Genomic DNA, 11,055 nt, shown 5'->3' with positions numbered 1-11,055 from the left:
TCCTTGCTGAGCAAAGACTCGGCATTCTGTAACAAAGTGACGATGCCTTCAACCGATTCCTTGGTGAGCAGCGGCTCAAGAGCCTTGAGCAGGCCTTCTAGATCAAGATCGCCGAGGCTGTCGAGGAGGGGCTTGGCACTCTTGAGGATAGTCTTGAGTTGGTCCACTGTCTCCTTGCTGAGCAGTGACTCGGCATTCTTGAGCAGACTGACGATGCCTTCAATCGACTCTTTGGTGAGCAGCGGCTCGAGAGCCTTGAGCAAGCCTTCTAGATCAAGATCGCCGAGGCTGTCGATGAGTGGCTTGGCGCTCTTGAGGATAGACTTGAGCTGATCCACGGTCTCCTTGCTGAGCAGTGACTCGGCATTCTTGAGCAGACTGACGATGCCTTCGATGGAGTCTTTGGTGAGCAACGGCTCCAGCGACTGAATGATGCCTTCCAGGTCCAGATCGGTGATCTTCTCCAGCAGAGGCTTGAGATCGCCCAAGATGGGAGAGACCTCGCCGATAAGGGACTTGGTCTGGTTGACAAACTGAGGAGTGAGCAGGTCTCCCGCATTACTAACAAGGCCAACAATTCCCTCAACAGATTCTTTCGTAAGAAGTGGCTCCAGTGACTCAATGATGCCTTCCAGGTCGAGATCGGTGACCTTCTCCAGCAGAGGCTTAAGATCGCCCAGGATGGGAGAGACCTCGCCGATGAGAGACTTTGTCTGGTTGACAAACTGAGGAGTGAGCAGGTCTCCCGCGTTGCCAACAAGGCCAACAATCCCCTCGACAGACTCTTTCGTAAGAAGTGGCTCCAGTGACTCAATGATGCCTTCCAGGTCCAGATCGGTGACCTTCTCCAGCAGAGGCTTGAGATCGCCCAGGATGGGGGAGACCTCGCCGATGAGAGACTTGGTCTGGTTGACAAACTGAGGAGTGAGCAGGTCTCCCGCGTTGCCAACGAGGCCAACAATATCGTCAACAGACTCTTTCGTGAGCAGTGGCTCCAGTGATTGAATGATACCCTCGAGATCGAGACCGGTGATAGTCTCGAGGAGTGGCTTGAGGTCATTGAGGAGCGGCGACACCTCGCCGATGAGCGAGCGGGTCTGGTTGACGAATGGCGCGGACAGCAAGTCACCGGCATTGCCAACGAGGCCAACAATCTCCTTGACAGCCTGCTCTGTGAGAAGGGGCTCCAGGGCACCAATGATGCCCTCCAAGTCGAGACCCGTGATAGTTTTGAGGAGAGGTCGAAGATCCTCGAGGAGAGGCGACACGTCGCCAATAAGACCCTGGGTCTGGTTGACGAAGGATGGTGTCAGCAGGTTGTCCGCATTGGTGAGCAGGCCTCCAATCTTGTCGACATTGTCCTCGGTCAGGAGCTTGAGAGCGGCACTGATCAAGCCACCAAGGTCGGCATCGCCGATCTGATCCACCAGATCCTCGAGGTTGAGCTTTTCGAGGAGATCGAGGAGGGGACCAACACGACCGAGCAAGGTGCGGATTTGGTTGGGTGTCGGAGGTCGGAGGGTCTGGGCAAGGTAGACGATGGCGTCGTGCACTGCTTCGAGGAACTCCTCGGTGAGCAGACTCTGGAGGACTTTGATGATGCCACCAAGGTTCTTTAACTCATCGAGGAAGTCTGGGATAATGCCGACGAGATCGCCCAGGTCACCAAGGCCGGGTATGGCCAACTGCTGCACATTTTCGTCGTCCTCACCGTCGTCGTCGTCGTCGTCGTCGTTGCTTGAGCCGCCTCTGCTGCTGCTGCTGCCCCCACTGTCGTCTGGAGTGGACTTTGGCGCATCGACCGAGGTTGTCTCTGCTTTACCACCGTTTTCAGATGAGCCGGAATCTGCCTGGCCATCTTGTGTAGGAGCGGGCGCTTCGACCACCACTGTTGACGCTGCCAGCTCTGGGTCCTCAACCACCGTCGAGTTGGCATCTTGTCGCGCGAACAAGCTCTTCTTGGACGCGTGACGCTTGCTCTGCCTCTTCTTGTTGGTGGTGGTCAACTTGAAGGTGTTCTTCGGTGCGGCCCGTGTCTCCTTGAGCAAGAGCTTGATCTCGGATAGAGTATCTGACAGCTCATCTCGAGGCACAACGGCAAGATTGTTCTTTGCCAAGTACGCCTCTAGATTAAAATTGGGCGGTAGCGCAACGTTGTCGGCATCGGCTACCACGAGGCTGCCAATGGGCGCCAAAGCTCCCAATAGGAGTGTCGACAGACGCATTGTAGAAACAAAGTTGACGTGCCCGCGGTATGCCTGCCCCGGATCTGGCAGTTGGGGAAGTGGTGACGTTGAAACAACTTAACGTCGGCGCGTAAGGAGAGGGCAGAAAAGGGGGCAGGTCCAGGTCTAATCAGCTGGGAGGTGCGAGGCGGCTGGAGGATATCATGCAGTCCGTCGCGCGCTGCTTCACATGGCACTTTGCACCTCGGGTTAGCAACCTGTCGATCGACACGCGAGGCTCGAGGGACTTGTTGGCGTTCCAACTTCCCCGCGACAGAATGGTGCCGGGTGCCGCAAGCTGGGTCAAAGATGGGCGATGAGGAGGAAGCTCTGATTAGAATTACCGTGCGCGCACGCGGGTCATGGTGCTGCCCACACGCAAGCCGCCTCGCGCTTGGCCTTGAAGAAGCAATGATGAGCTGCTGCTAATCAGCCCTGGATTTCTCTGTCGAGATTTGGCCAAGGCCACTTGCCATTGTCGGCAATGGACATATGCATGCAACCCCGGATGAGGAGCTGAGTGCACCATCTCGTACCCGATTCATGCTGCGGAGAACAGTCTGAACAGCAGCCATTGGGGATGGGCGTGAGCCGGTTGCTCATTTCAGATCCCTGCCAGGAACACGGCGAGTCGTGAAGTACCTCGACAGTACCGCCTGGGGTCCCCCTCTTCCCGTCTTTCGGCTCCGCCCGCCTCTGCAACGTCCCAATGAAGCACGCTGCAATTGAGACATTGGCTTGTCATTGGGCAAACATCCCTGATGCACACCTCGCAAGCCATCGCTTGGCTTGGCTAGCAGTGCCGCGAGTGTGCGTGCATATGGCAGACAGCCGACTTGTATTCTCCGGTAGGCTCATCCACATGATCACACTTGGCTTCGCTTTGGTCTCATTCTCCAGAGAATCGGTAATGTTTCTTGCCCCTTCATTGCGGAGAAAATCTGGGGAGGCGATTGTGGACTCTCCTCGTAACTTGATGTTCCCCAGATCTTCATGCAGCCCGCTGCCGTGCGCTAAGACTCTGCGGTCACTGGCTTGCGAGTAAGTATGGTATGAGTGAACCGGGCTCGCTGTACGTACATACGTAGGAGCCAACATGGCGGCGCGATCCTGGGGCTGAATCTCGATTTCGACGAATCCATGAGCTGCAGCCTCGGGGCGAAACATTGCTAGCCACTGATAGTCAAACCGTGAGTCAGTCTTCGTCACAGCCGGCAGCTTGATCCTAGTGGTCTAGACTCCAAGTAGTAGGCCGAGTCGCAAAGCGAGTACACATTGAATGCTTCAGGGCACATCTCAGGAGCAGGATGAGGGGAAGATAGAGACTTGGGAGCATGCGCCGATGCTGCTGCCCGCCTTTCACATTCTGATTCCTCTGTAGTTGATGCGGGGAGTGTGCGGAGATGTCTTCACTAAACCGAGGTCGGACAAGTTATGCTTGATTTCGAGCGGAAATCAGATAATGATTCTAAGGACTCTTGTTTTCCGCCGAAGGTAAGTGATAAGTGCTGGGTAAGGTCTTGATGGTTTTGAAGACCGCTCTTCTCGGCAGCTGATCTCCGAAGCTGAAGACTGCTAATAGTCAGGAAGCAAACACCTCGCTTCTCTGCATACTCGTCTTGAAGTTAGTTTTGATCTTTCGGTAGGGCTCAAAGAGCCTCTATAACTTGGTGGAAGCACATAGTGTGGCTCTGCAAATCATTCTGTGATTAAATATTACTTCTAAATCTACTCTTCTAAAGGCGAAATGTAGTAAAAACCTTCGCGTGCTCTTTCGTCACCGTGCGGTAATCGAACTCAAACAATTGTTCCAAGATAGGAACTCGATATCCGAGGATTGAATGAGTAATCACTTTACACTTATGACATTAGACACAGACAAAAATTATTAGATAAGTACTTCGGAAGCCTATATGTGTAGGATATCTGCCCATATTCCATACATGCACTTGTCGCTGATGATATCGTACGCCTCACTCTTGCTACGACGGTCTCCTTGTCTATCAGCCCACTTGCTTCTCAATTTCCTGGTTGCAGTTGTGCTTGAGCACCTGATTCTTGATGGTCAATATTACATGCCCATATGCTGAGTGATTTCGGCTTTTCAGAACCAAAGTCGAGACCAAGACGGGGCAAATGACATACAGCCAGCTCTAGGGCCTCCTATCACTGTGTATGATGTACTAAACGACCAACAGTGTTCAATCTCAGTTCTTTAGTAGATTGAATTTTATTAGAAAAGCTCATGCTCACCAATAGACAAAGCCATGTAATAGTGAACATGTCACTACGAATGCCAGTGCAGAGTTTGACTGGTGCCAGTCGCAGTTCGGCAACAGACTCGACCAAGAACTCGCTGCGCTTACCCCATGACCCTTCCATTCTCTCTTCGATTGAGCCTATCGTGGAGTGCTTTGTTTAATCCAAGTGTAAATAGCTTCAAGTATGACGCTTGCTGAGACCCCGGTCGTGCCAGCGCAGTCCCTGAGTCAGAGTCTTGAAAGATAGTGCCAGAGTACTCGAGCTCTCTGTCTCTTAGTGAAAAGACTTCATCAAGAACTCATTGCTATTATTTCATAAACCGCAGGCTAATTCTACGGCGGCGTACTGACAAGACTTTCTGGGTGAATGCAGTTGTTCGCCACGGGTGTCTGCTCAGAAGACGGTTCAAAAGAAGATGGAAGAATACTGACCTCAGAAACAGGAATTACTTGCCTTTATAGAATTCAATCGTCCGTGGGAAAGCTTTTTCTTCGGGAACTACGTAAGAGGATCTCTATAGCAGGATCTAATCAGGACCGCTACCTTTCTCAGCAGCCTCATGTCAGGTGTTTCGACTTATCACAGTTTGTACATATTCAGATGAATAATACATAGAGACAACCACATCTGAAACCGGATCATCACTTATTAAATCAAGTTTATTCGTAACGTTCAACCATGCCAGTCGTGTGCCACTAAGGATTTGTCGTTGTATTTATAACCGGTGCTTTAAAGATGGTTGCCCTATACCACGAACACTATCGCTATTCTTTTCACTAATCGTCCACCAATCTTGACAATAGACATTGATGATAAGAATTCTGTCGTTACTGAATACACAATATTTGCAGGAATGAGTTTCTTATGTTAAGCCGTGCACATCGCAGAAAATAATGACGTGCAAAGTAGGGCTGTGATGAGTGTGATCCTTTGGCGTGCAGTTACCAAAACAAAGGTGCAAAACTACGTTTGCCATAGAACTAGAAGCTCTTGTCGTAGACAAAAACAGATTGTAGCCTGCATGACTTGAGATCGGCGATGTTTCCAGAGGTCGCGCCGTCCCTACAGTTACATGTATTCTTGATCGCGCAGGCTGGTCGCGACACTCCTGTTTAATCATCACGAGCAGCCTCACTTCTAACCGCGACGGAATTGGAGCTATGACGTGCGATTCTATGCCGAAAACGTACTAGAGCATCCCCGCGTAAAACGTGGAATGCAAGGAAATAGGAAAAAGGAAAAGCACAAAGCCTAAGAAATCGACCAAGGCACGGTATCGACATCGTAAATATACGCGCCGCTCGTGACAATTTGAACCCTCAAAGTGCGGAAGGTCTTCTTGTTAATGCGGTTGAGACTGCGGATAGCTCTGCTTGCAAGCATTAAAACTCGTACCCGCTCTATTTGCGTTAGCGTGTCCGACTGGAGCTAGAAAATTCAGTCGTCCGTGTGATGGCAGTCTACTGTGGCCGGAGCTTCCCATGTTCCTGAACTCAATCGCTGGATGCATGAACTAGAAGAGTCTCGAGTCCGTGAAGAATCCACTCGGCTTCTTTTTTTCCCCTCCCCCGCTATTCAAAGCCCTGAATCGTGATGTTTAACAAGAAGCTATTTTTGGGTAATTATGGTATCCTGCTCTTCCCTGGGCACGAGCCTCCTTGCACGTAAATTGATATTGATGAATTGCCCCTTATGGAAATTCTATTGCAAGTGCTGCATTAGCGATCCGCGGGTTCCTGAGCGCAGTTCAAAGTCTAGATCTTCGATTTCTGGACCATTTGAAAGTTGAAACCTTGAGTAACGGGCACAAGCCACGTCTCTTACCTAACACTTACTGTGCTCTGCTGCCTGCGGACATAGTGTGAAGACTGTGTGCCCGTGTTGTCCACGTCATACTGCCGACGGCTTCTGACATGTTCCGCATTCCAGGTTGCACGCGCGGTGACAAGTGCTGGCTCGGAGGCCGTCAAACGCATTTGAGCATCACGATGAGGATGCATGTCAAACTGCGTACGTTTGTGCTTGTGTCGCAAATTGCTGGACAACTTGTGTCGCTACGTAAGGTAGATGTGAGCAAGAGCCGCCTGTCGATGGGCAAATTGAGAGCGGGTACAGCAAAGGCTGGACCCCGTGGCGACACTAGCGGTGACTAAAAGTGGCAGTCTGTCTGGATACCGAATGTGGCCTGAAGCAAAGCACAATGAACTCGAAGTGATTTCTTCCTGACCTGGGAGGTCAACGCACTGCAAGGCGCCGAGTGGATTGAGGCCTCGTGGCAGTGTATGGCAACTGCCATTTGTGTATCGTTACTGCAGCCACTGCTTTCCATCGGGCTTGGTGCCTGGTTTGGGCGTTGAGGGGAATGCCGATCCGGGTCGCGTCCCGAGTCAAGCCTGGAGGTCTTCGGGATTCTTCCATTGTCAACGCTTATAATAGGCACGCGCCGCCCATCACGCCAGCTCTGATGTATCATTGCGATCACTCGGTATCCATTCCTCATCCATTGCGTCTGCAATTAGGCATTCGGCATCCATGAAGTGTGAGCAGTGGGACGCAAACACACCGTTACATTCGAGATCGACCACTCAGTAACCACTTCGCCTCCCCCACCATCGCTTCAAATGTCGAACCCTCGATCCGATTCCGAACAGCCTGCCCTCCAACCCGACTCAGAGCCAACTAGCCCTGCTCACCAACCAGAAGACAAGGGCAAAGAACCGCAGTACTCGCCTGCGCTCCTGGAATCACCGCCGGGGCAAGACAGCAGCAATCCCTTTGACAATGCCGAGCCATCTGCCTATGGCGAGTCGAGTGCTGCGGCGGCAGCTAGCGCGCTGAAGAAATACAGGGTGCGCTTCAACAGCAACGCGGATGCAAACCGACCTCCATGGCTGGCGTCGCAACCGAGCGAGCGCCCGCAAAATTCACCTGAACGGGCGATACAGACGAGCCCACGACACGCACCTAGACCGTCAGTTCTACGGACACCGTCCAGCGACACAGTCCCTCAAGTCGACACGCAAACCGAACCAGATCCCAATTCGGAAAAGGGCATCTCAGCCTCAGCAGCGCAAGAGCGCGCCAGGAAAATCGAGAAGAAAGTCAAGGAGGACAGGGACGAGCTCAACTCTGACGATGATGACCACCGCGCGTCCTTCGAATCTGCCCGCACGGCGACCACGAGTGAGGGAGGAGGTTACGAGGCCGGCGACATCCCCATGCAAGATTTGGGCGGACATGCATTCACTAGACTGCCGTCGAGTGAGGCACCTCAGGATACCGAGAAGCAGCGCTTCGGTGCTCATGGTAGCCAGGCTGCCAACTTGGTGCGAACCTTCACAACGCGGATGGGCTCACGAGCAATGGGGTCTGAGGAATCCGAGGAACCAAAGAAGCCAGACAACGGGGAAGGGAGCAGTAAGACCCCCGCGACTCACGAGAACCATGGGGGCTACGATGGCGTGTACGAGGTGCCGCCGCCACAACAGTATCGTGGTGGCGTACTGAGTCAGCTGCTGAAGCTGAACAAGCAACCCCTCGACTATCTCCCCGGCGGCCACGGACGCAACTGGAGCACCTCGACGCTCAACAATGGCGAGGAGCACACGGCACGCGGTAGAGAGAAGGGTCGCGCGGGAGATTCGCGCAAAAGCAGCCGCAGCCGCAGCGCTGGGGAATCGGGCGCGGCGACGCCGACCTTCCAGAAGAAGTCCAAGTGGTACAACCACCAGAGCAAGTCTTCTGACACACTGGGAAACCTCATCATGGCCTCCAACATACTGGCCAACCCGAACACAACGCTCAATGGAGATGAGATGGGCTCTCCCGGTCACAAGCCCCATAAAGGGAAGCATAAGCGCAAGGGCAGCGGTAGTGCTAATCGTCTGTCGGCTTTCATGCAGAAGGAGGAAGCCCGAATCACCGTGCACATTGCCGAGACCCTGTTTCGGCAAGACTATATTGTCAAAATGTGTCGCGCGCTCATGCTATACGGCGCACCCACGCATCGCCTCGAGGAGATGCTCTCCATGACAGCCCGTGTTCTGGAGATCGACAGCCAGTTCCTATACCTACCTGGATGTATGATCATCTCCTTTGACGATCGGTCGACGCATACGACAGAGGTGCGCATCGTGCGGAGCGCCCAGGGTATCGACCTCGGGAAGCTCAAGGACATCCACCTCGTCTACAAGGAGGTCATGCATGACTTGATCGGCGTAGAGGAGGGTGCTGAACGCCTGGACGCTATCATCAAGCAGGCGGACAAGTTTCACGTCTGGTTCAGGGTTCTTGTGCATGGCCTGACAGCTGTGTCAGCGGCCCCTTTCTCTTTCAAGGCCAGACTGATCGACCTGCCCCTCATCTTCTGCTTCGGCTGTCTCGTTGGCTTCCTGCAGCTCATCGTGTCCGCCAAGAACAATCTGTACAGCAACGTGTTTGAAGTCAGCGCCGTCGTCGTCGTGAGCTTCATGGCGCGCGCGTTTGGATCCATCCAAGGGGGCAACTTGTTTTGCTTCTCAGCACTAGCGCAGGGAGGCATCGTCATGTTGCTACCCGGTTACATGGTCCTGTGCTCGTCGCTCGAGATACAGTCCAGAGCGATTGTACCAGGGTCGATTCGGATTGTCTACGCCATTATATATTCCTTGCTTCTGGGGTTTGGAATCACAGTGGGCGCCTCAATCTGGGGTCTTTTCGACCCGAATGCCACCTCGGACACTGTCTGCCACGACCCCATGGACCCTTACCTGGCCTTCATCTTTGTCCCGGCCTTTATCCTCTGCGTCAGTATCCTCTATCAGGCGAAATGGAAGCAGATGCCTGTCATGCTGGTGATTGCTTTTGCGGGATACATCGTCAACTTTTTCAGCAGTCGCAAATTCGCAGCGGCGCCGGCGATTGCGAACACACTCGGGGCCTTGGCCGTGGGTCTGCTGGCAAATCTCTGGTCGCGCGTTAGACATGGCGTAGCCGCTGCCACGCTCATCCCAGCCATCTTCACTCAGGTGCCCGGTGGTCTGGCTGCCTCGGGTGGTCTCGTCAGCGGCATCAGCACGGCCAACATGTTGACAGGAAGCAACAGCACAAGCCCGCAAGCAGGTCAGGACTACAACAACACGGCCGTCTTCAACGTAGCGGCGTCAATGATTCAAATCGCAATTGGCATAGCGGTCGGGCTGTTCTTGAGTGCATTGATTGTATATCCATTTGGAAAGCGGCGCAGCGGTCTTTTCAGTTTTTAATTGCATTGGGGGAGCGCGGAAAACAGCAAACATGGAAGCATTGGCGTATTTGAGCATTCAACAAGTCGTCCGTCGCACAACAGACGGAGACGAATCCAGACTTTGGATTAGAGCATGAATTCAGGAGTCTCTTCATCAAGGGTATGTGTAATGTATCCGAGAAAGCAGTGAGAATGTGGGTGCAATCAGCCAGACGCAGAGCACCTAACCATATATATTCACGCCAAACAACCACATGGGAAAAATCGGGACCCGGAACGGACAGGAAGATTTACGACTCTTCCATATAAGGAACCATCATTGGCGCATCATTCTCGAAGTTGCCCTCCATGTACGCTGTGATCAACTGGTCCAAACCCTCTTCACTCGCACGCTCCAGCCAAGCCCCAAGATCCATCTCGTCAACAGCAATGCCATTCAGGTCCTCCAGATTGCCCCTCAACTCCTGGCCGACAATCTGGGTCTCGCCGTTGTGGTGCTGGAGGCGCACACCAATCGATCCCGTACCGGCCAGGGCGATGGCCGACGCAGAAAGCTCCGACACAACCTTCTCCGGGGGAGGCAGACCCATGTAGCCCTTGGCACGATCCAGCTCTAACTTATCAACAAGGTCGCGAGTACGGAACGCGAGCCTTGGTGCTCGGAGGCCAGGTGAATAGATGGCTCGCATGCCTGGACTATGGTTGTATGGCCTGGAGTAGGCAGCGAGACGTCGAGTGGGATGTACACGCCGCCGATCTACAAGATGGCTAGCATGGCCATGGCCGAGTCAATCGATGGTTTACAAACCACCGCAACTCGAGGTGCTGGCGAGCATCCCTGGCGTAGGAGAGCACTGACGACGTTGAGCACGAGATTGTACAGATCGCCACATGTGATGGAGGCGATTGCTTCCGCGTGCTGGTGTCCCATGTCGTTGAATCTCCGCGAGAGCGTCGCCCAAGGGTGTTGTTTGACTGGACCTTGACCGAGTGCTAGAGCGTCTTGGACCAAAGTCTTGCCGTTCAACTTCAGCATCTGGAATGCACAGGGTCGGACTCCTCAAAAGGCATCCAGAAGTCGCACGTACGAGTCGAGAATTGCGCCGGATTCCTTCTGGCCACGCAGGGAGCGAGACCGTACATCTCCACCACATAGCCGGCGGACATCTCTGCGATACCGAGAGAAATGCTAATGGAGTTGTTGGCGTCTTTGGCATCCTTCAGATCCATGGTAGTCTCATTAAGGGACATCTCCCAGACTGAGCCCTCGCGATAGATCAGGGCGGCCTGGGACAGGGACGTGCTCTCTGATGTGCGAGGCGGCTTAACCTCGTTTAGAAGCAC

General features: G+C 53.5%; 2 protein-coding genes across 2 annotated transcripts; one reads left to right on the top strand and one right to left on the bottom strand.

The window, feature by feature from the left end:
• On the bottom strand, window positions 1–2,225 carry J7T54_004106 (uncharacterized protein; the record flags this gene model as incomplete). Its single annotated transcript, XM_051506630.1, has 1 exon — window positions 1–2,225. A coding segment is annotated over one exon (2,225 nt), but the record flags the coding sequence as incomplete, so codon positions are not given.
• A 4,883-nt stretch (window positions 2,226–7,108) lies between these two features.
• Window positions 7,109–9,730, top strand: J7T54_004105 (DUF1212 domain membrane protein Prm10; the record flags this gene model as incomplete). Its single annotated transcript, XM_051506629.1, has 1 exon — window positions 7,109–9,730. The coding sequence occupies one exon, from the start codon at window positions 7,109–7,111 to the stop codon at window positions 9,728–9,730; it is 2,622 nt and encodes an 873-aa protein (XP_051362187.1).
• Between the last annotated feature and the right edge of the window lie 1,325 nt (window positions 9,731–11,055).

Source organism: Emericellopsis cladophorae (assembly GCF_022114955.1).
Source record: "Emericellopsis cladophorae strain MUM 19.33 chromosome Unknown NODE_23_length_310842_cov_116_589050, whole genome shotgun sequence".
In the NCBI taxonomy this organism is placed as follows: Eukaryota; Fungi; Ascomycota; class Sordariomycetes; order Hypocreales; family Bionectriaceae; genus Emericellopsis; species Emericellopsis cladophorae.
Note: the sequence above shows the minus strand (reverse complement) of the source record. Positions and strands in the feature narration are given on the sequence as shown.